Source organism: Botryllus schlosseri, chromosome 8 (genome assembly GCF_051294905.1).
Source record: "Botryllus schlosseri isolate E-star chromosome 8, Bs_hap1, whole genome shotgun sequence".
Taxonomy (NCBI): Eukaryota; Metazoa; Chordata; class Ascidiacea; order Stolidobranchia; family Styelidae; genus Botryllus; species Botryllus schlosseri.
The window spans coordinates 20,302,575-20,326,996 of NC_137243.1; the positions used below are offsets into that span (position 1 = coordinate 20,302,575).

General features: G+C 41.0%; 5 protein-coding genes across 6 annotated transcripts in view; 1 reads left to right on the top strand and 4 right to left on the bottom strand.

Moving 5' to 3' along the window:
- Positions 1-24,422, top strand: part of LOC145445026 (uncharacterized) — a 155,345-nt gene that overhangs the window by 123,194 nt on the left and 7,729 nt on the right. The window contains exon 1 of one of the 2 annotated variants that reach the window (XM_080323126.1): positions 21,843-21,973. The exons of the other annotated variant lie outside the window; for it this stretch is intronic. The gene's annotated coding sequence lies outside the window, so the exon portion shown is untranslated. Of the gene's footprint in view, positions 1-21,842; positions 21,974-24,422 lie in introns of those variants that run through there. 2 annotated transcript variants of the gene reach the window in all.
- Positions 55-4,965, bottom strand: LOC145445014 (phosphatidylinositol N-acetylglucosaminyltransferase subunit Q-like). The gene is made up of 5 exons (XM_080323104.1): positions 3,955-4,965; positions 3,317-3,392; positions 3,047-3,252; positions 1,791-2,003; positions 55-850 (listed from the first exon to the last, which is right to left on the bottom strand). The coding sequence occupies exons 1-5, from the start codon at positions 4,960-4,962 to the stop codon at positions 539-541; spliced, it is 1,815 nt and encodes a 604-aa protein (XP_080179230.1). The 5' UTR covers positions 4,963-4,965; the 3' UTR covers positions 55-538.
- On the bottom strand, positions 5,010-7,194 carry LOC145445024 (deubiquitinase OTUD6B-like). The gene has a single exon (XM_080323124.1). It carries the CDS (start codon positions 7,192-7,194, stop codon positions 6,316-6,318), a length of 879 nt encoding a protein of 292 aa, XP_080179250.1. The 3' UTR covers positions 5,010-6,315.
- LOC145445021 (splicing factor YJU2-like) lies at positions 8,048-11,009 on the bottom strand. Its single transcript, XM_080323121.1, has 2 exons — positions 10,515-11,009; positions 8,048-9,483 (listed from the first exon to the last, which is right to left on the bottom strand). The coding sequence occupies exons 1-2, from the start codon at positions 11,007-11,009 to the stop codon at positions 9,013-9,015; spliced, it is 966 nt and encodes a 321-aa protein (XP_080179247.1). The 3' UTR covers positions 8,048-9,012.
- On the bottom strand, positions 11,025-11,906 carry LOC145445027 (small nuclear ribonucleoprotein Sm D3-like). The gene has a single exon (XM_080323127.1). The coding sequence runs from the start codon at positions 11,785-11,787 to the stop codon at positions 11,392-11,394; it is 396 nt and encodes a 131-aa protein (XP_080179253.1). The 5' UTR covers positions 11,788-11,906; the 3' UTR covers positions 11,025-11,391.

Below are 24,422 nucleotides of genomic sequence, written 5' to 3' on the forward strand. Positions count from 1 at the left end.
CGGTGATCAGTATTGTATTCAAGTCACTAAATTTGAGTGAAAAACCATCTCGAGTCAAGTCTAGCCATTTCAATTTATTTCAAGTCAAGTCACGAATGGAGTCATGCAAATTTTCAAAGTGACTCGAATCAAGTCTTGTGATGTCAAATTTTAGCATTTCGAGTCAATTTCAAGTCCGCGAGTATTATCAGTTTGTATTGATTGATCTGAATGTGTGGATCAGCCAATGCTTGTGCACAGTTGGATATAGTATAAAGCATGTCCATCAGTCAAACGTGGTGCCATACCATTTCTAATCTACTAAAAGGATTTAAATCACCGGGGGTGCTCAAGTGGATTGGTAAAAATGCAGTCCACAGGATATGCTTCATCTAAAATTGTTTAGTGCTATGGTAGTTTACCAACTGACAGGTTGCAGAGTCACAAGTCATTCCATAACTGGCTTATCTCGGCTGTGAGTCAAGTCAACTGATTTAAAAAAGCGTGACCCGAGTCATCTCAACGCTGTTGTCAGTGACATAACATCATAGGGTTACAGCTAAGACCAGCGTATCAGATCGCCACTCAAAATTTTCCTGAAGAAATCCCTCACGCCGATTTGTCCCTTTGACGAAACTATTCTTCTAGCCAGCCCCTCCGTCGTGACTTTTGCGACGTTATCTGAGTCGATCCTCATGTAGAAAGCAACGGCCTGGCCATCTTCAAGCTGTGTCTTATCAGATGTCTCAAGCCTTGGACCGAGCAATGAAACTCGCACGGACTTGATGAACTTTTGCGGCTTGCACATACGAAGCAAGACAGAATACGAGGGGAACTCCGACGAGATGAAAACCATCCAGCTCAGCAAGGCCTGCAAAACGAAATATGCTGTCGATAGCACTTCAAATGTTTACAATCGCAGGGGGGGGGAATATCACTTGTCAAAATGCATACGATATCGAATTTGCAGACGTGGCAGGTGATACACTTTTTTGGCTGGGAGAAATAGAGTACCAGAGTGACTCAACTCTTCGAGTAACACCGATAATGAATTCATAAGAGTATAGATGAAGTTCAAATATCTACCTTTCATGCAACAGTAAGAAGACATTGCCAGTTCTACTAAATCGCATGAAGATAATTTGGTGATTTTCGAGTGCATCTGTTTCACACACTCTGTGACGATATTGTGGGTTGATTATGACTTTGTAGGCTACTTTCCCCAAACGCGATGTTCTAATATGACCAATCCAGGTTCCAAGGCCTTCAGAGTCGGAAAATGTGTCAATACTAGAATTCTCGTAACACACAACTCTTTTAGTGGAAAGGGGCATAAATTTCCGTACTCGAAAAAATCGTCTCTCACTCGTCGACATCGATACTTTTATTTATGCTCAAGTGGGATTCCAGCACCTGAACCATTGTGCTCAGGACTACCTATACACTGGCAGATTTAGTCCACTTGCATAACGTACGAAACCAGTTACGCTTTTATACTACTCTCTCTTTTCCAACAGTTTTGGAGCAAGTTTACCGAAATTTTTATCAATCAGAAAGAAAGTAACGTTCAACGGATTGGATTAATCGATAGTAGACATCGATGAGGAATTTACATAATAATCTCCTAATGTAACTGTAATCACTGGCTTCGCAGCACCATAGGACATTTTGCATACCGCATGACTCAAACATGTTGTTGCGAGCACATAAAAGTTTCTGAAATTCTAAATGGTCTTCAAAGTCACTGCTTCTGGATAGTTTTCCACCAACTGCACGAACAGGTAACAAAAAACTGCTGTGTAACAACACACCTGAATAGCCAATATCCCAATCCGCAGCAGCAGAAAAATTGCATAATACAAAGCGGTGGTCGGCAAGAGAAACAGCAAAATGGTGAAAAGTAGTGTCCCGGCAAACAGCTGGTCGGCACGCTGCCCTGACTCGCCCAACGAGTCTACGCGCTTTCTGAGCGGGTTCCATTTCTTCCCGCGGAACAGGCGCCACATTGACATCAGGCCTGCGACCTGGAGATACACAATAATATTTAAGGAATGACTGTAGGTACAGACGTATTTGGGCCTGACGCCATTACCAGCAATAGCTGGGCAGTCTGAGTCCAGTTTAAATTGTAATGATTTGAGTTGGGTAGTGATAGTTCACTTTTTCACCTTCACACCAATAGCAATATTTTATTAGTTTCAACCCGTTATTCCAACAGTGGCAGCTTTGAAAACTTGGGGTCACTACGTGCTACGAAGCGTAATAGTTTTGATCCAAAAAATACATACATTTTAGGACGACTTTGTAACTGTCATAATTTTCCTTGTATCCCCAAAAATATAGATATTTGAACTTTTCAATTTATTGTAATTGGTGCTACTCAAATCCTCAACTCGGGGCCTACGTCCCAACTCCGAATCGAATCACTTAACAACTAGATTTTGCCAATCCTCATTACGGGGTGACGGCAATGTACAGTATTTACCATTTTCAAGATACAAATTACCAAGCTGACAATAGCAACTGGCTAGGCCACATCAAATTTTGCGTTTCTATTCAATACGGAACCATCGAATCGTATCCCATACCCATGTCACAGCAGCAAACAGTATTGATTATAATGGTCATATAATTAAAGTGTCATCATTTCCAAAATACTTTTGAACAGGGTGAGGAAAATTTATGTCAAGCATTGGACTTCAGCAACACAAAATTGCCAAACCCGTCTCTAATGCACAAAATTTCACAGGCCCCGAGTGACCCATTAATAATTACAATTTTTGCAAAGATACAGGCTATCCAGGATTCGACTTATTCTAATGAAATGTAGGCAAATATGACTTCGGGAACTGAGCCATTGACAATGATTTTGGTTGACCCACATTTGAGCAAGCTGCAGAATGAAAATCAGTAATTTAAAGAATTGATATTATATCCCCAACGAACTCTAACCCTAACGTAACCCTAAATTTAACCCTAACCTAGCCCAAATCCCAACTGTGCCCCACATGTTCATGTGTTGAGTGCCAATGTGGCGCAGTTTTTACGGCACAAAATTATTTCTGACCTGCAACCCGTACAATCGGCCTGCGTAAACATAAAAACAGTAAACGTGGAAGCTGAGTGTAGACACCGCATCGGCAACAATATTCAAGAAGAACGAGAATCCGAGACACGAGCACATCAGACAGATTGTTATCATGTTCGGAAACAAGTCCATCATCATCTTTGCGTACTCCAACCACAGACGAACGTGATAAAGGAAAAAGTGACCTGCAATATAACAGGCTTGAAACTGCCGCGTGAAATTCAAAATTACTCTGCCGAAATAGCTTACCTAGAAATTGATTAAGGGAATGGTTGAGTTTTAATCCAGCAGGAATCCCCATCAACCACTCGATAAGCTGCTCAACCTAGAGGAAAGATAAAATTCATGAGCAAAATTAGGCTGTAAAGGACTGAGACTTAATCAGTCCTGAGTCTGAGCATCTGAATCTACTTTGGATGTATTCCATGGAAAGGATGGCAACAACCCTTTATTTGGATTCAATATTCATTTGTTTTAGTGAATGAGGACTTGCCTTGGTATTTGAATGTCATAGTAGCAACAGGATACATTCTGAATTTGGATTCAGTCACGATGCAGGCATTTGAATACATTCGGCCGCAGTTGCTTAATGCGCCGCCATAGGCAGAAGTGACTGAACTTTAAAGGGGCACTGTGATCTAAATATGTGGCAGCAAGATAAAGATTGAGAAACAATTATTGGCAGCAGTGGTTTTCTTCAGAAAGCCACCATATTGGAACTAATTATCTGCATAAAACGCATTGCGTGTTCTGTGGTGTTTCGCGAGTAATACAGAGTGCCTCATTTCACACGACTTTTATTATTTCTCTCATAAAACTAATGCAAAGTTAACCCAAAACTATGAATCCGAATTGTAATACAAAAGTAGGATTGGTATTAAACTAACCTGCGATGCAATTGATAATACGTAAGGCAGGAACACGTCTCTGGTAGTTTTATTCGACCACAAGAGACCGTACCTTCCTACAACATACAGCATCAGCACTCCCAATACGATGTCAGCAAAAACAGAAGCAACGACATCCCTGTCTTCCAAATTTGTCGCCTCACCGCCATCAGAAGAATTTATTCTTTTCAAACTCTTTGAAAAGTCACAAGTCCTGCGTCTGACGTGCGACAAAAAACTCGAATATCCGACCACTTTATCGCAAATTCGCAGAGGCAAAAAAGTCCATCTCGGCAAACCGTTTACAATCCTATGACCCGCATTCACAGGAAGACTGATTACGAACATCAAAAACTGAGCGAATCCTTTCAACAAAAAGAAAACAACACTCTCCTCTCTTTTGACACAGCAATGGCTTATTGTGACATCGTCAATCTCATTAAGACCAGATTCATAAGACAGGATCCCGTTTTTACATCTCTGAACAGTTTCTAACAGTTTTTCAATATTACCGCCATTATCGCCTACTTTCAAATAGGCATCACTAACAATTTCTCCGTCCCACAACTCCGATTGATTGTAAAGCACTAGAATTGTGTCTGTGGGCTCCGTCACGAATGCCGCACCGGAAAATATGTCTTCTGGGGAAATATCGGACTTTTGTGAATGTTCCACCTTGAATGCAACGCCGTTGTTTTCAGTTTTATACCCCAATATTGAAACCCATCGGTCCTGCGCAAAAAGGTTTGGGATCAGACAACGGAAATCGTCATCTTCACCCTCCCATGAATCATTCGGATACCAAACTCCCAGAGGATGGATTTTTATATCTTTATTCTTCTGAGAGTGCTTTTTCAGGTACGCGCGAAGGTTTTCAGGAGTTACAGGCAGATGAACAACGGCAATCACAAACACAGCACTGAGGTCGTCGCCGAAGTGCCCCAACAAGATACCGGGAGGTGCGTTGCAGCACAAGTGCGGGAGATACACAGTTCTCAAATCAGACATTGTGACTCATTAAAAAATAGGAACTAAAATGACTGTACAAACACATATTCTGCAAAAGTACACAATCATTATACACGAGTCAAAACAGACGGCAGGAAAATCATAAGTGAAAGTCACCGAAGGTCAATGAGTACTTTGAAACTCGACGACGCCCATGACCATTAGCGTGCATTGTGGCTGTTCAAAAAATAACTTTTTCTTCAGATTTCACTGGCTATGTGATCACATTGTTAGATTGGCGAAAACAACGCTGCACACCAAATTTGGCTCAATATCAACCAGTAGAAGCAAAGTTTAAAAAAGAATTCTAATTCCATGATTTTATAATAAATAATTAAAGAGTTAGCCACCGTAAATACAATTTTATTCAAATCCCAATTTTTCTACTGCAATAACTTCGCTTCTACTGATTGGAATAGAGCCAAATTTTGTGTGCATGGTCTCTGCTGACAACCTGACAATTTTATGTGGTCGCCAGAAAATTGGATTTTCTTTTCAATTTATTTTTTTAATATAATAAATTCAAAACTTGCTACTGCAAGAACCTCGCTTCTACTTGTTGGAATTTAGGCAAATTTGATGTGCAGCGTTGTTTTAGCCAACAATGATTTTATCATGCAGCCAGTGAAATTTGACAGAAAAAATTGTTTTTGAACAGCCCTACTGTGCATCCACTAAATTTGCTTTCCAGTGACGGTGTATTTTTTTACATTTCAAAATCAACTCCAGGCTCGTTGCGATGGTACAAATAAGATAATCTCACTATTTTACTAAAAAAAAAATTTGACTAGACCAAAATACCCATCGTCTATCTTGGTTGCAGTTGTTCACAAGCAGACTCGTTAACAGACTCACTTATACATTTTTAGTTTATAAGCTCAGATGATAAATTGAGATACCAGTTCTCGAAAAGCATTGATATAAATAGGAATTCAAGAAATTATCGAGCCACTTACATAGGTATGTTAACTGAATAGATATGGTGTCGCACTGTCACACTGAACCATAAACCACCACCATCTTTGCCGTGAAACTAGTTGAAAAGCTGAAAAATCTCTTGCCTAGTGGAATTATGCCATGCAGCAAAAAGTCAAGAATGGATATGTAGCCTACTGAATTGTGTCGAAAGGGCAACATACCTTAATGCATATACCGGATTCATTAACAATTAATGATGCTTTTCTTAGAATCTCAACCGTTATCAAAAACAGCTGTGCAATAGTATTTCAATGATATTACCAGAATTAGAGGTTCCAAGCGAATGAGAATGCAGACCCATTTCCAACACTTTTTTTCTGTTAAGTATCGATCACATCCCACCTGGGCTATAAATTTAGATGTGGCCGCAAAATATCAGCTGCCGTTATGTTCAATTTCATCTAGCAATCTTACAGAATTGTAATGTTCACCGAGACCAAGCTCATGTCTGTGGTACGTAAGTATGATAGGTTTACCATTGTACTCTTCGCCGATAATAAGACGCGGCACGTCGGCCTGAACCACATGAATCGGAGTTTGCAAGATATGGGACATTGCGCGCAGTTCCAACTGCCCGCCCCACGCAGCAGTATTGGCAACTTCGTCGCAATATTTTTCATACTGTTCCTTGTTAAAGCAATCGCCCGTGTTTGGATCTGTTAGGAACGGCATAAAATCATCAGCGTTACACAGCATGTAGTCTGCAGTTTTGCGTCTCAGTGTGTCTGAAGTGTAGGCGTTGTCTGTGTTCTTTATTTGATCCACAATCGCATAATATAAACAGTTGCCGTCCGGAACCATCGGTTTGACTTGCAGCTTCATTTGTGCTAATAAGTTCTTGATTTTTTCCTCCTCGGCATATCGTAGAGTGTTGACATAATCTTTTTCAGCTTGAGCTGCAATTTCCGATTGCTCTTTCGCTTTGAGAGCTTTTTTGTCTCGCTTTTTCTGAGCTTTGCTTATCCGCGGTTGGGCTGCATTAGTGTTTACTTGCTCAGATAAGTCACCGTTGGAAGGTTTGTTCGTATCTTCCAGTTGCGATGATTCTTTTTCATGTTTTTGCGCCAACTCACTTTCCAGAATGGCAATCTGGGCTTTCACTTCTTTATTTTTCTTCTTGTCGCCTTTCGGAACGCCTTTTTTCAAGGCTTGTATCTTGGATTGTAATTCTTTTCTCTCCGCCTTGTGCTTGACGTCGAGCGCTTGCTCAGGAGTAAGTTCTCCCGAGTCGGCATTAGATTCGCCACCATCCATTTTAAGCCTATGATTGGCCACCAACTACTAATTCTGCATGAAACGTACGGAAGATTGTTTAAAAAAGTTGCAGCTATATTCAGTCAAAGCCAGTAAGTGAAAATTTTAGAATAAATGTAAAAGCAAAGATGGTTAGGTATGCACAAGCAAAATGCAAAACTTAGAGATATTCCAGCCGGACAGGCTAGATTCCTTCAACTGTGGCTGCATGCAAAGTGTTGACAGAAGTTGGCACAATGGGACATACGGTCAGATCTACCAATGTGTGAATTTTTCATGCAATCACAATCTATAGGCCAACAATGAAAGGTTCATGAGAAATATCTCTGAGTCAGGTCACTGACAAGAGAAATTCTAACTGGGAGTATAGTCCCATCGTTTATACTGTTCGTTTTCTGAATATCTCTGCTTCATGACGCGAAATTCTAGCGCGTGGGTAGGCAAAATTTCTCAATGGCTTCTGAATAGGGGGCAATCCCATTTCAGGTCAAATAAAAATAGATTTGGTCTCCTAGTTTCAGGTTTTGCTGAGATTTGACCAAATTCATTATGAAATGTATCTGAGTGAATGATAATTTAATGTAAATGAGTGTTTTTCAAAGTTATTGCATGCAAAAACATGCTTTTCATGCTCATTCTACCAGCTGAAGGACGGATTTTTTGTAAGAAAATTCTAAATGGCCTGTAAATGAGCAATTTAGATTTTGGAAAAGTTTTCATTTCGTTCAACCTTTACTCTATTCTGCAGTTTCACCAGAGTTCGTCCAAATTGGTAGTTCCTACTTTTTATTTCGAAATCTCGCAACCACACTGCCTGATCAAACTATTTTCTCATACACAGCATGATCAATCATTATTCATTTCACAATATACAATATATTGGCAACCATAGAGAGATTTACCCAGATCCATTATTTTTACAAAAAGGTTCAAATGACGATAGGGAGTGAAATAATGACGAATTCACTAAAAAGGACGCGAATTCGGCTGCTATTTATTACAACAAAAAGGCAGGCATGGAATTAAACCATATATTATAATATTTACTGTGAATATAGTAACACCATAAACCACACAACGATTCGTCACTCCAATGCATAAAACTAAATTTCACATGAAATGAGTGGCCTGTGTGATTTTTAAGTAACACAATAACATGGTTAAGGCTATGACTTAAGCCAACTTTGTGTTCAGACCGCCATCAATCAGAGACAAGTTACAATGCAGAGGCAGTAAAGAATAGTGTTTTTTTTCAGTGCAGTTCTGTATGTGAAATAGATGCACATGAACAAAGTAGTTGACCCGAATCACAAATGAATCGGCCTGCCATCTTTTCATAATAATTCCCCTCCTCTGTGACCATCAATTTTAGCCTATGATAGTGGTTCTCAAACAAGATGAGATGACAATTGGACTGCTCAGGGGCGCCGCGAGAATATTAAGGGTAACCCAGTTGAAAAATGACTAAAATTGAGGACATCCAAATTTCAGTCAGCGCCATCATAATCTGGGTCTCAAACAGTGATATGACGTAGGATACTGTGCCACGAACTATTTTCCCTCTCAGAGGGTGCCGCAAGATCCAAAAGGTTCAGAAATAACTAGAAAAATTTTGGCTCCCAAGTCAGCGAAATGCAGCCATGGTGCGATACGACTGCCCGAACCCATCACCCTTAGCTATGCCGACAGAGTGTGAGATACCAATGGACATAATTTCTTGCCGCTAATGAGACCATGGACTGGATTGCAGATTCTGCGAACATGAGCTTTGTAAAAGAATGATCAGGCAATTTTGCAATTATACCTTACGGTGCGCCATCATTCCCCTTCACTAGAACCACTTTCGTCAGATCCATACGACCCAAGAAGGCTCAGACTGCCAGCAGTAGCACTACCGGGAGCCTCGGAGACTTTCGATGTGGTCACTTCTTTAGCAGTGTTACTCGAAACAACTTGTGCTTTCGCAGGGACAGTTTTCTTGACAATACCCAGTAGTTTCGCTTTCTTTTTGACAGATTCCTTACTTGTGGATGCGGAAGATAATAAATTGTCTTTTTTAGTCGGTTTCGAAGGAATTGGCTTCTCAGACAGTAGCAAATTTGCTGGATTTTTCACATCCGATTCCACAGAGGGTCCCGCCTCTTCACTTTCATCGTCACTGTCGTTAAGGCGTCGAATTTTACTGGAACCGAAAATCTTCTTCATCTCTTCGTCGTCTTCTGCCGCTTCGCGCTTTCTTCTCTCCTCTTCGGTCTCCTGATATTTCATCAGCATGCCTTCGTAATTTATCTGTAAACAGATGTTGTTAGTCACACAATCGTTTACTATCGGAAATATCTGCATAGGTTGATCTAAGAAATTGAAATTATATAAATAAAGCACGAGGCTGCAACACAACGGATACACTCAACAGTTCTTAACCAGGAGTCGGTGGACCCCTTGGGGGACGAATCACCAAATCAGGGGGTATGAGATTCATTGTGAATTAGGCCTATACGCTATCCAGAGCATAAAAATATTTTGCAAACCAACAAAAAGTGGAATCTTGTCTAGGCAGATCGATTAGACTCAAAAATTTACTTCGTGCCTGGTGCAAGTTCTTGTCAAGCAGGCCTACCACGTTTACTGTTCATGGAAGGAAAGTAAAATCATCCTTTTGGGGCAGACCACGCTGCTTGCTAGCTCAATATTTGTGGCAGTTAGCTATTTGATTATATTATTTTTTACTGCAACTTTTGACGGTATGTTGCTCATACAGACGCTGTAAGGCATGATTTTATTATAGGGAATATAGTTCGCAGCACAGCTGGAGATGAGCATCACTCTATTTCACATACAAACGAATACATGGCAGCAGCGGGAGATCACAGACTGCTTCACACTGTCGATTCTACCCAGTTGGCGACATAGATAAGTGTCGCAAGTGAGATAAATGCACTGCAACTTGCTGATTTTGTTATGACTGATTGAGTGGTTTCAGGTACGATGACATAATGTTACACTCGTTTGTACACACGAGAAACAAACACAAGAGAAAGGCCATTGTATTTTTGGTCAAAATGCAACAGCGTGCTACGAATTGCTGAATTGCCAGTGAGCTAAAATATATTGGAGATAGAAGCGAGAACCGCCGTCAATTGTATGCCGCTGGATTTATACGATTCATTTGATTCAGGATTCTGGCTCAGACCAAACACTTCATTAATCCATATTTAGCTTGTTGACTGACATTCATCCCAGAATGTAATCGATAGGCTAACATTGGTTATTATGGCAACGAAATGCCATGTATCTCATCTCTGACATGTAGCCTACATTACCTTAGCCTGCCGCTTGTTCAAATCCATCAACTCTTCCAAATTCTCCATCCTCTCCATCTCCCGCTTCGAGTCTCTCGTTCTATTCTCCAAGAGCTTCATCGGATTACCCTCGTCCTCTTCACGTTGCTTTTCTTCTTCTTTCTCCTGCTTTTCGAGCAACTTTTCAGCCTCAAAATTCCTAGTAGCTCCATGCTCGATGGTGTAATCCGTGTTCTCCGGATCCGTTTTAAAAGTGATCTCGGCGACACACTTTGTGCATTTGATGTAGAACCGAAATATGCGCAGTCCTAGGTAGTCTTGGTCTTGGACGGTTTCTTTCCTGGAATTGAACTTGGTGCCTTTGTAGATGTAGTTACCGCACGTTTTGCAACGCATATGAAACGGTGCCATAACCCGAATAACATACTGACGGTCTTTGGCTAGTTTCAACTTAGGAATTATCGACGGATCGTAATCCGGAGGGTAATACTTATTTAAGACTTTTCGTTCAGACATCCTTCCGAGCTACCACTGTTAAAACAGAAACGAAGGTTTTATTGCGTCTCATTGCATACCTTCCACATAATACGTCAATGCCTTGAAAACATGAAAACAAGCATCACATTATACAGGTATCAGTATCAGTACAACATCAGCGAGACTGAGAATCATTGTTTCAATAAAAATTTCGAATCTTAACTAATAGTTGTAAACAGTCTGCACAATTGAAATTTGAACCAGTGCTCAATTCAAACCGTGTACAAATTGCAATTGTTCGTAAGTATGGTTGACATCTTTTCATAGCAACAATCGAACTATCACAGAGTGTTGGAATTTCTCTTCCGTCATGAATGCTGTTCTCATGTTTTCCATCAAATCATGGTGTGATCCACAAATATCAATGGCGTCCCCTGTATGCTGGGGAGTCGAATCCGCCTCTTCCTCTGAATGCCCCCCGGAATCCTCCACGACCACGGCCTCTGCTCACTTGTGCTTTCAGAATAGCCGATTTTCCTCTTCCTGCCGTGCCGCCCCTTTGCTGTTTCAGCATGGGAGCGTTCTTCAGCATGTCCGGCAATATCATAAATCGCACTTGACTGCCTCGCACGTAAATGTTTTGAAGTTGGGCCGTACTTCCATCGCGGTACGTGACGGTGACTTCGGCCATTTGGCTATTCATGTTGTCCTCAGCTTCAATTAGTTTTCCTCGGTACACCTCTCCGCAGGCTGTTTCGCACGTAATGATATGACCTTCAGCTTCATGTAGGACCTTAATGGGAACTCCAATCGACATTCTTCAACTTCCAAGGCAGTACAACAGACTAGAAACAAATATATAAAATGCTGGGAGCTTTCGCAGCTAGCAAGCGCAGACGCCGTGCAGACGAATACCGATCGCCGCTTCCTCTTGATCGCTGTAACGATTTGGTGGACTCTCGGAGATGGTCGGATTCCCAACTTTCAGAATCCGAATCTATCCGGCGCTGGCCCGCTATTTTAGATTCAGGGTCCAAAAAAATTTGTCTGGTGAATTTCTGTTTTCAGAAAAATCCTTCAAATATCATGCTAATTGCGACAGGTACTAGTCCACCCTCAAGATCCCCTGTTGGCGGGGAGGGGACTGCTAGTAAAACTGCACTCGAGCTGCTGCAAAAACTACAACATAACGTACTCCGTATCATAACTAGGGCCCTCAAGTTTGTGTATCAGTTCCACTGCGGTAATTTCCCCGAATATTACAATAGCTTCTTTACCTCGGAATCAAAAGCGCACAAGTACAACACACGCGTGTCATATGATGGACTGAAAAGATCATCGGTCTATCAAATATGTCGGACCGGACGTGTGGACTGTGCATCAGTATCCCGCAAGCCAACCGACAGTCGACGAGCATGTCCATTGCCCACATTCAAGTTTAAATACAAGTAATTTCTACGAAATAAATACTAGTCCGCCCTCAAGATTACCGGACCACGACCTGACCTATCGATCTGGCCTTCCGTGACATGACACCCCATTGTCGCTTGCTTTTTATTATACTATATCTATACTATATCTATACTTTTACTTTCCATTCAGTGAGCACTGTGCACGCCTCCTCTTTATATCATCTCTAGGCCAAGGTGAGTGTCCGATTCCAATAGCTACATCTCCAAGTCGTTTCAACACCATCATATTTTTTCATTGCATCGCAATTTTTGTGGTGTATTGAGCTGATAAAAATTGCTAATGAACCGACTCGAATAACACCAAATCCCTCACAGCACTGCAAACAAACGTGGTCGAAGTAGGATGAAGAAGTAGAAATAGAAATAGAAGAAAAAGTTTCAATTTCCAAGTATGTAAAAGATAAACTATTCTAGGCCTCATGTGGCCTAAAAAACTGAAAAATGATCGACAAGCAGAAATGTCGAACTAGTCCGAACCATAACCCCTTGAGGTACAAAATGTATAATGAGTAAATTATTTTGGTTAAAAAAAAACTTAACCACAAGTGGTGCAGTAATCTATACCATGAGCATTTGAGAAAGTAGTGCAAGCAGACACAGACATATACTTAGTACTTGGAAAAGTAGAAGTAGCCAACTTGGATCAAAACCCTGATATACTGTCCTGAACTGAATTTAAACTGCAGCCACCTGTTTCACCATATCCTTTATAAAGGCTATGGTTTTACTACGACTCGATCCTGATCTGATCAACTAAACCAGTGGTTCTCGAGCTTTTAGACGGCGGCGCCCCTTGATGGTAGTGACAAATGTCGCTCCCCCCTTATATCGCTATATCAAAAAAAATCTTTAAAAAGGAAACGAAAACGTTTGCAATCCCAACGCATAGTGTGATGGCATGGAACAGGGGTATCAAACATACCGCCCACGGGCGGCATCCGGCCCGTCAGACGATTTCATCCGTCCCGCGAGTCAATTCTGAGAAGATAGGATTTCACAGCATATTTCTAACAAATGTTGAGATTTTTAGTAGGAAATACTTTCATTAAATTATCCTCCACCTCGAGCGAACGAGATGGTGTAATGATGATGAGTCCATCATCTCGATCGCAAGTCGTGGGTTCGATCCCCGGTCAGCTCATACCGAAACTCGAAAATTGATATCCGCAGCTATTCCGCTAGGTGCATAGCAACCACGGATAGCATGGAGAAGAAAAACGGGGATGCAGAATAAGTGACCTTACGGTCGTATTGCATCTCTTTCGCCAAAGGATCTCAAAGGTACAGGCGAAAAATATTATCATCTTTCTCTTCCCCCCATCTCTCTCTCTCTCTCTCTCTCTCTCTCTATCCCCCCTCTCTCTCTCTCTCCCCTCTCTCTCTCCCCCCTCTCTCTCTCCCCTCTCTCTCTCTCTCTCTCTCTCTCTCTCTCTCTCCAAGTCAGAAGAGCAGTGGGGTCCGACTGTACACGAAGCCTCTAAATTTGAAAAATGATTATTTGTATATTTTTAATAAGGAAAAGCATGAGGCATTTTTGTCTCGTAATTGCTAAAACTCACATCATTAGAATATAAGTCGTCTGATGAAAAATACCCAACTGACCAAACTCATTTTTTATACCAAATTTCCAATAGCCTACTAAAATTCCTGTTTTTTTTCCTAATCTCTCCTTATGAAGGGATTGAAACGTCGCCACGACATTCATTTTTCACTATTCCAGATTAACTCTAAGATGAGATGCTAGAAATGACCATAGGCAATAATGCTTCAATAAATACTCTGTTTCTTAATTTTGGTGCCATATATGATGCGATCAGGCAGAAAGGTGTCGTCGGAACCGATACGCGTCAATATCAGCCTACATTCTTCAGCACCTATCTTTGTGGAAATATATTCGGCACTCGTTCATATCAAATCGAAGACGGGGATTTTCAAAACAATAAATACAGCTGCAAAATTTGCTTCCAAATAATAAAAATCCACCCAATTTCTACATATAGGCTAATATGTTGTCAATTTTACGAAGAAAAGTCATTTTGTTGGTGTTTCTTACAAGCCTACAGCTAATACACAAGACAGATGACGGTTGCTAGTTAATTGGGCTAATTCTGAACGAAAACCTCTGGGGTTCCGCGGAGGTCCGTGAAGGTCCAAAATGGGTTGGCAAAAGACAATAAGGTTGAGAACCACTGATGTAGAGTATATGTTCATATACCCAAACAGTGTTAAAAGATTATAATAAACGACAGCGGTGTTGTGGTTTCACTCGAGTCACCATTAGAAACAAACAAGTCGCTAGCATTGGCACCCAATTCCGAAAAACTAGGTATTCAAAGAAGTGAAAAGGCCTACGAGCGATCTGAAGGTTTCAATCCGGCCCGCACGCAGGTGTCTGATCCCTTCTATTTCCTGACTTGGGCTTGACTCAAACGTACCTGACCATTAGTTAAATCAAAAAGCAATGTACTGGGCCACACACCATTCCATCTTTGGCACTCCGTCACGGGACAAACATTTTTCTTCAATCGATTCAATTGATAACTTTTGGGCTGGGATAAATCTATTTTCTTACAAAATTTGTCGTAATTGAGTATATTCGAATTCGATGTTGTAATTCACTTAGATATCAATCCTTGTTTCTTAGATTGCAAAAGACAAACCATACGTGGCAAGGGCTTTGGAGCAGCCGTAAATTTAAACTGCTCCACCTCCGGCTCCGGAGCTTTCTTCTATCATACATTAGCTCCGGCTCCAGCTCCGGAGCCGCATTATTACCACTGCTCCGGCTCCAGCTCCGGCTCCGGCTCTGAAATTATCGAATGGGCCTGTCTACATAATGGGTGACCAACCCGCGGGCCAAATGTGGCCCGCGAGAGGGTTTTGCGTGGCCCGCGAGGTAATTTCCTATTATATTATCGAAAATGAATTGCTCAGATTGTGAACTTGCAATGCCAACCAAAAATTACAAGTCTGGCTGCGACACTTGGGAAGTTGATGACTAAAATATCAGTTCCGACGCATTGGCAGATCCAGGGTCCAGTCACATTTTCAGTAAACCGTCGTACTTTACAATAAACTAAAATAGTAGTGAAATTTTTCTTCACGCTTCGAATGTTTAATTGTCAGACGATTTCTTGATTGGTAGCCTACCCCATATTGAAAATGAAAAAAACGCCTAATTTACCTGATTGAATATGACTGTATTCGCAATTACGGGAGGAAGTCTTTTCGCCGACGAGGTAATGTAGGCACAAAACGATTGTCGCATATTATCGGAGACTTTCGAGATCGATATGGCCAGACGCCGAATAGTCATGTCCTTGCAAACTGAGCCTATATAGCGGGCGGTACCCGCAATATACTCAAGTAATAATATTATTGACCTAGTTTATTTATAAACTTTGAAAATTTTACCCGCTTGGTGCGGCTAGTGGACCGCGCACTCGTTCGTCAATTGCATGTGCCCATTTACCGAAAAGGTTGACCATTCCTGGTCTATATAGATTACTAATCTACCCATAGGTTAGTTATCTATAGTAATCTAGAGTCTGTCAGCCGTCAGTAACATCCGATGTAGCAACGAAGACATAGGTGCCGCCGTGCCGGCTTGTGACATCATAATGAATACTTGCCAATTGTCGATAACATCGTAGTTGCACTAGAACGCACTTTACTCCATGCCATTGCTGTGCACAGCATTAAAATTCAGGCCTGCTCTTCAATTATGAAAAATCAGCAGTTGTGGTTGTTACATATATAATTTAGCATCTTATGAAATACGTCGGAGCCGGAGCTACTCCTCAAATAACAGGCTCCAGCTCCGGCTCCGGCTCCAGCTGAATTTTATGTAGAGCTCCGGCTCCGGCTCCAGCTCCGGTGAAAATGCACGGCTCCGGAGCTCCGGCTCCGGGCTCCGGCTCCGGATCCAAAGCCCTGGTGGCATTATAGAGATTGTACAATCTCTATCGTGGCATGTGACATGGCCTCCGAGGGAAATGTCGTATTTCATCATAACTTTTCTGTCTTTCTACGACAGGGGTGGCCAACCTTTTCAGTCAAAGGTCCACATTCGATTGACGAACTATTGCGCGGGCCACCAGCCGCGCGAAGCGCGAAAAATTTTTGAAGCTCATAGGTCAACAATATCGTCACTTGACTGTGTTGCGGGCCTGCTGTATATCGCTGGGCTCAGTTTGCAATGACTGGAATATTCGGCGCCTGAACATATTAATATCGAAAGCTTCGACCAACTTGCGTCAATCGTTTTGTGCCTATAGGTTTCATAGTCGACGGTCTTTCTGCAAGCGCAAACGTAAGGTCGCATATGCTGAACGACACTTTGTCTCGTAATCGCGAAGGGGTAACAATATTAAAAGCAAGAAATCAAGTGACAACATGTTGCGCGAAGCGTGTAGAACATTTTTACTTTTGATAAATCGATCGCAAATTATTCTGCTTTGTCGTAGTGTACGAAGATCTACCAAAATGCGACCGGTTCATAGATCTACCAATGCGTCGGAACTGATACTTTAGTCATCACATTTCAAGTGTTGCGGTCAGACTAATCAAATTTTTGGTTGGCGTTGCAAGTTCACAGTCTGTGCAATCCATTTTTGATAATATCACTAATTTCGGAAATTACCTCGCGGGCCACTCAAAACCTTCTCGCGGGTTGGCCGGCCCTGTTCTACGAAGTCGGAAAAGATGCTTGACAGTCCATAAAAGCATCCGCTAACACCTCCGTACACCATGCGCCTTAACCAGTTACTCTCAATTAAGGGATATCTTCTGATCGGTGCGACGTACAGTATCAGTCACAATCTAGCATCAGTGTATGTATGCTACAGCGTAATATAATCAGGATTATTTCCGTTTTTTAAACTGGAAGTGCTAGCACTAATTAAACTCATTCTCCCCTTCAGCTACTTTCACGAACCCCCCATCCCCACCCGCAAGATGGGCGTGCCCCCAGTCTGAGAACCACTGACCACACGTTAAGTTTCGTAGGACAAACAAGTGTTGTCAAGTTCTGAAATGTCAAGTCTAACAATTAGGGATGCATTTCAAACAAATGGTTACTGTTTGAAACACTTTGTTTAAAACATGTTCACCATATTTGTTTGCCATAATAGTGCAAATACTTTCCAAAAACATGTTGTACGATCCTACGGACGACGATTACCACCCGATATAGCCGACGTATACAATGTGGAATGGTTGGAATCCTCGAAATAGTCGGTCCAACAGCTATTACGTAGATACAGATCATTGGTGCGAAGCGAAATGTTCTGGTGATGATGACCGCCGACCGTAAAAGGACTGCGTGATGATGTTGTCCAGGTTAAGAATATTTTTGCTCCGTCTAAGATAGGGGTTGGAAGCCTATTTCGTCAAGGGAGCTGTATTTACCCTGTTTTCCATTGTGAATGTTAATCGACTATGATGTCAAAATTGAATATTCATGACGCCACGCCTTAGAAAAAAAGCAATAAAGAACGTGTTTAAAACAAGGGCCTTTATTTAAACATGTTTGTTTTAAACACAACCCTATATTAATGCTTCATAATGATCGCAATATGTGAGCTACATTAGTTTCATTGCACAAATAAATGCGCTGACCCAACCAGTCATAAAATGTTTTTTTTTTCGATTTCAGGTTGACATTTCGCGTCGACACTTCCACCTAACGAAATACACAATTCTGCTATTATGATAACATCAATTCAAATATTGGTTTACGAACGAATGAATGATATATTCTGTTTTTAATGTAAAGTCTAAAATAAAATGTTCTGTTGTCGTTGTTTAGCATGAATCGTGGCGGAAGTGTGGATTTTGGGGTCGACCCCCCATTTCATCTCAAAACCCCGTTCTGTTGAAATTCTGATTGTGTCTCTAATATCTCTTAGTGCATTTGCAATTGATAATTTGTATCATAGCTATAGCTACGAGATTTTAAAGGTCGTTATATAGTTGCGAAGTTGGAAAAGTGAGAACCAGTTATAAATCTCATTGTGAGTCTTGAAAAGTGAGTAGTTCTAGTTCTATTTCTAGTTGCTGGTTGTGGAAAGTAAATTGTTTTCCATAGTTGCGCATTTTGAAAAGTGAGTATTTCTAGTTGTATAGTTGCGAGTTTTGAAAAATGGTAGTAGTAGTTATAGTTGCGCATTTTGAAAAGTGCGTGGTTCCACCAATTATAGTTGCGCATTTTTAAAATCCAGTAGTTTGTAAAAGTTTTCCTGTAGCCTGATTTAGTATTCGCGCGTCTTGCCTTAATCAGCGTGACGCGGGAATGGAGAATTTCGCTTCCACCGCTGCATGTGAGCTTGTGAGCATTGTCCGCGAACAGCTGATCGATAAAGTGTTGTCTCTGCGCGGAAATCATAGAACAGCCGATGAATAATAGCCGTCCTTGCAATGCAAGGCAAGCGCACGTGACGGCCTACTGGCAGTACGAAGTCTACAATTTCGCGACAGTTGCAAATGTCAGTATAGTCGCAAGTGGACGTCTAGTGAATGCGGCTCAATGGCCTATAGTTGTAAGTTGCTGGTTGATGTTACAGTTGTAGCTATAACGTGCTATGTAGGATAGGTATGAGTTTCATTTACCACCACAGAGCAGCCCAATTGTCGAAGGAGGTCTAGGTAACACACGGATATTGTTCGTATTTGTTGTAGTTTTTGGTAGTATTCATGGTGTTTTTCGACTGCAATGGTCACTTACACCTAGACGATATTCCTTATTTTGATTCCGTAATTGCCGACTATTAGGAGCACTGCCCACTTCCAGGCCTTTTAAGACACCGCTTTCTCCGATCAAATACCGCGGAGGAGTCTTGATAAAGCTCCAACGTTTGGCAAGGGATTCTGGTTTGGGGTTCATATAACAGTTCTCGCCGTAAAGCACTGACTGACCGGAGTAACCTGTGCTCGTAGATCCAAGCTCCATTTAGTATCACAAAGCAGCCAATTAGTGTAACTGTAAACAGAGTCGCCTATTAGCACATTTGAATTCCAAATCTCAGAATACAGGCACATTTCCATGTTAGTTGGCACCGGAATTTGGGTTAACACTAATTCATTGCTTTCGACTCTACAATAATCACGATGTAAATTAGGTTTCCGCACATTAGATCAGAAAGATGTGCTGTTTACTGGTATACCTAATCAACCTAACGAAGCATTTGAGAGGTTGTTGAATATAAAGGCACAGCAAGCGAATAGTTGCCGTGCGTCCTGTGATTCGTTTTATTGCATTACATCGAATTATTAGGTCGCGCGTCACTTTATGCTGCCATATACAAAATAATTTGGGCCTATTTCAGTCAATTCGGCCGATGTGATTTGGTCTTCCAAAGGCCGTATTCAGCCTTACACATTTGGAAGTAATGATAATAATTAGTAAGGATGATGTAAACCTCAGAAAGGTTCAGGTTTGTGTCAGCGCGAACCTTTTTGAAAGGTTCTGTGTGAACGCGAACGTGAACCTCATGACGTCACGTGTCGTCATATTGTAAATTCCAACCCAACATTTCAGTGAAGTGATATATTGATGTACAACACGATACCTCGCGATGACTTGGCCACATTATGCAACAATGCTGAAGCATATACTGACTGTTCAAACGTCACCAAATGTATCAACTGGAGCAATCAAAGGATATAATAATCCCATAAAATCAAAATTTCGCGTGGCTTTGCCAACAATCTCGACAAAGACTTGCAAGGGAATACAAGCTTAAGATTTAACGGTCTAATCCAGACCGGAATATGTAATCGGCGTCGAGTATTGCTACGTTGATAATGAGAAGAGTGTAAAATGGGTTTCTATACTTCCTACCGATATTATCCCGAATTTATACCGGAGTAGCTAACACCCCAATCGCAAGGATTTGTTTTTTTATGATACAAGAAACATCAAATTAAGATGGACCCCGTTCGCCTGCTAGATTTTTTACATTAGATAACGACGTATGCTTCACATGAATTTCATTGATTGGTTGAATAAGCATCATTCGCTGACTACCTATGTGTTGCTTGTTTCGCTCTTGATATTGTGTGGTTGCCGGTTAAGCTCACGATAGAGAGTCACTAAATATTCACAAACAGAAAACTGGATATTTCGAGAACATTTGTAACATAATTTTTTTTAGATTGTCAAGGTGCATGCTCGTTTAGTGTTGATTTTTGTTTTTATGCGCCATGCACAGAGTGGCCCGCAGTTGAAATGCAATTAATTTTGACCAACCAAAGACGTTGTAATGACGTGGGAAATTGTAATATATGAAAATGGTTCGCAGTGCAGAACCTACCAAGGTTCGTTTGTGAACGTGAACCTCTAAATTTCTGAGGTTCACACACAGAACGCGAACTTGAACTTCACGTTCACACCATCCCTAATAATTAATGTCCCAGAGCAGTCAGCTGGTCTTGTATATCCCATCCGATTAATCGGTTCGCAGATAATATGAGGTTGATATCGCACTTTAAAAGAAATGTCGGTATCGGACAATGCAGGTCAAAAATATCGGCTATTTTCGTGACCTACCAGCATATAGAGGCAGGGTGTCAGGGAACTACAATTTGCGGCTGCTAGACCGAGTAGAAGTATAGACGTAATGTAAATTTCGACTCAGGTACAAGAGAAGTATGGCTATTTCCAAGTTAGTAAAGCATTATATACCTAGTTTTGACAAAAAGAAAGCTGAGAACTATTCAATTAGAACTGTTAGTCTCAAATCATTACCACTTGAGTAATTAGTGTAAGTAGGTGTGTTGCACTATAGCAATCTGAAAAAGCATAAGTACTTTGTCACTAACCGCATATCTACTTTATAGTATCCATATTCACTGAATATTATTCAGCCATTCTGGTTTATTTCATGTCGAAGCTCAGCAATGACTGCAAAGCTGTTTAAATAAATTAGGGTTACCATACTTCGGAATCCGGAAAGAAGAACAATTTATACAAATCACAAAAGTTAGAAAACTCCTGATTCTAAAATCTTCACTGGAAAATCAGATTGTGTTGACTAAAAAAAGGTAATTTCTCCGACTCGCGCCTTCCGAATGGCCCCATTTTATAATAAAACTGCTGTTCTGTTGGCTAAATGAAAAAGGTCATTTTGCAGTCCTATACTCCCGAAAGAGCCGCTCGAACATCCACATTACAGATTTCGCGTGATTTACGGCGTTTTTACTTTTGCCTGCCGATTAGCCTAACTGTCAATGTTATACAAGAGGACGTATTTACAAAGAGAAGGACATTTAGGCGTCCTCTGAGGACATTTTCGATTTCCCGAAAAGGGACGACATATGGTAACCCTAAAATATACGCAATGATGTTTTCGAAATTCGAGATGCCATATTTTTTTAATATACCGAAGTTATAGGTGAAGGTGCTAGTTGTAGGTTTTAGCGGTTTCTGCTCTAATGTCCGATATCAGTGGGGCTGTAGTCTTAAGCATGCATTGGTCGGATTACGTCGGTCAAGTTAACTGCTAAGTTTCATCCGAAGCGACTTTCCCTTTGGTAAGTTTGTGTCACCAACAATCCACTACCTCGAGTGGATGTAGGCTTTAGCATAGGACCGCTTTTATGCAGAAACAGCTTGCGCAACTCGAACTCGACGACATCGTGTTGACTTCGCTAAGTGGTTTCGACTTGAGATGACTTATATCTAACATATAAAGAGCTCGTGTATAGTTGAACGTCTCACCACAAGTTAGAATTGTAGTGTTTTTCCAAATTTCTGGTTATAACTGTCTGACCTTGCTGATTGTGTTACAATGAAAAGTTGGGAAGGTGTCCAAACGACTTGGCGTAGTCTTTGTAATCAGACACCCATCTGAGCCAAGACGATAAAATTAAGAGACATGCACACTGGTTGGAAACACATAAGGGATAACATAAAACGACTATATAGTGATGAAAATGAATTACGCATGTGTCGATAGGCGATGCTGATATGCAGGACCATAATTGCCGCACCCCAAACCCCTCAATTGGGGCGCGATCTCGAAGGAGGCCCAGAATTATTTCGTGAATGAACATAAATTATAGAGTTTTTGTTATTTATGCAACCTTATTCATTTTTTTTTCGTGCTAGGTGCGATTTATTGTTGCCTAATATCTCAGTCATTGGTTACCCTCTCCCAAGCAAAAACACGCACGATTTATAGAAATGGGCATTCCATCGCCGGCCTTCACCGCGCCGCAACTCACCAAGACATATAAAGTTTTAGGCCATGTGGCGTGCGACTCCGACAAGTGCATATGCCAGAACAATCGGCAGCGAGAAAACCTTGGCCGAAAAGGCTGACCTAAAACTTCTATATATAAAAATTAGGGCTGTTCAAAAGCATTTTTTCTTTCAAATTTCACTGCGTACTCGATAAAAAGATTTTGTTGGCTGAAACAATGCAGCACACCAAATTTGGCTCAATTCCAACCAGTAGAAGCGAGGTTCTTGCAGTAGAAAGTTATGAATTTATTAAATAAAAAATAAATCAAATTTTCAGCCGACCCCGTAAAATTGTTAGGCTGTCAGTAAAGACGATGCACACCAAATTTGGCTCAATTCCAACCAGTAGAAGCGAAGTTATTGCATTGGAAAAATTTGGGTTTAAATAAAATAGTATTTACGGTGGCTAACTCGTTATTTATTATAAATCATGGAATTAGAAAAGTTTTTACTGCAATAAATTCGCTTCTAATGGTGGGAATTAAGCCGAATTTGGTGTGCATCATCTCCGCTGACAGCCTAACTATTTTATGGGGTGGACAGAAAAAAATTGAAATTTTATTTTTTTAGTTTTTATGTGATAAATTCAATACTTTCTACTGCAAGAACCTCGCTTCTACTGGTTAGAATTGAGCCACATTTGGTGTGCAGCGTTGTTTTAGCCAACCGAATAATATTATCACATAGCCATTGAAATCCGAACAAAAAGTTTTTTCAACAGCCCTAATATGCATATATGTTCATTGTTCAATTGTCCGTAGACGCCTAAATCGTCGTAGGCGCCGAATGTTCCTGTCTTGACAATCTGAACCCCTCAAGACAACTGCCACCCCGCAGAAAAAATTATTTGCCAGTGAAGAAATAAATATTTGAAATCGTGTGCGTCTTTTAGTTTTTAGTAACTTTATATCATTATCTTTTGGCATAGCTATTGAATATTTACGGCCCTACATTTTCCTAGACAACACCTCACTTAGCTCTACCCGTAAATCTGATTACGTGGGCAGAGAGAGGATAAAAAAAATTATATCAATAAATATGCCATTCCAAATATTATTGACCGATTCGATCATGAATTAGAGAAAATTTTCGCGCAGGGCGCGATCTGGCGAGATATAGTGACGGATCAAAATAACAAATATCGCTCGCGCTTAGGGGTGGTTCGTAATATACTATATATTCTAGTATACTAATACACATACTATGTATTCTAAGCTGTTTATGATGAATTACGCTATTCTGACAGGTGAGACTTGGCCCATTCGTACCGCACATCTCCTTTCGCGCTGCATTTTTGAACAATAAATACGCAAATTTCGTGGTGTCGGAAGTGTTCATTATTTAGTCATTTATGAGCATCGATACACAATACCAATATTCCGTATCATAGTAATATTGTGAGAGTTTACTAAAAACGATAGTAAATTATGTTACTACAGCATTTCGTGTTTGGCTTACCAGTTAAGAGGTGTAAACTTTTTCATCTTTATAAAAGTGTAGGCTATATCCGGATGTGGGGTTTATGACCCTATGGGGGGCCAAAACCAACGTTTTTGGGGGGCTGACGAAGTGCTGTTTCGGCCCTGCTGATATGTCATATCAAGGTCCGGTAATCTTGAGCGCTGAATGGTATTGATTCGGTTGAAATTGCTTGTATGTCGATTTAACGTGGGCAATGGACAATCGACATGCTCGGTGGCTGTCGGATAGCCGGCGAGATGCTGTTCCATACCTGAG

Coding starts and splice junctions, on each gene's coding strand:
- LOC145445021 (XM_080323121.1), bottom strand. CDS start 11,009: ATGTCTGAACGAAAAGTCTTAAATAAGTATTACCCTCCGGATTACGAT. Junction 9,484..10,514: donor TGAACAAGCGGCAGGCTAAG/GTAATGTAGGCT, acceptor ATCTGTTTACAG/ATAAATTACGAAGGCATGCT.
- LOC145445014 (XM_080323104.1), bottom strand. CDS start 4,962: ATGTCTGATTTGAGAACTGTGTATCTCCCGCACTTGTGCTGCAACGCA. Junction 3,393..3,954: donor TATTATCAATTGCATCGCAG/GTTAGTTTAATA, acceptor TCTTTCCTCTAG/GTTGAGCAGCTTATCGAGTG. Junction 3,253..3,316: donor TTCCCTTAATCAATTTCTAG/GTAAGCTATTTC, acceptor GTTATATTGCAG/GTCACTTTTTCCTTTATCAC.
- LOC145445024 (XM_080323124.1), bottom strand. CDS start 7,194: ATGGATGGTGGCGAATCTAATGCCGACTCGGGAGAACTTACTCCTGAG.
- LOC145445027 (XM_080323127.1), bottom strand. CDS start 11,787: ATGTCGATTGGAGTTCCCATTAAGGTCCTACATGAAGCTGAAGGTCAT.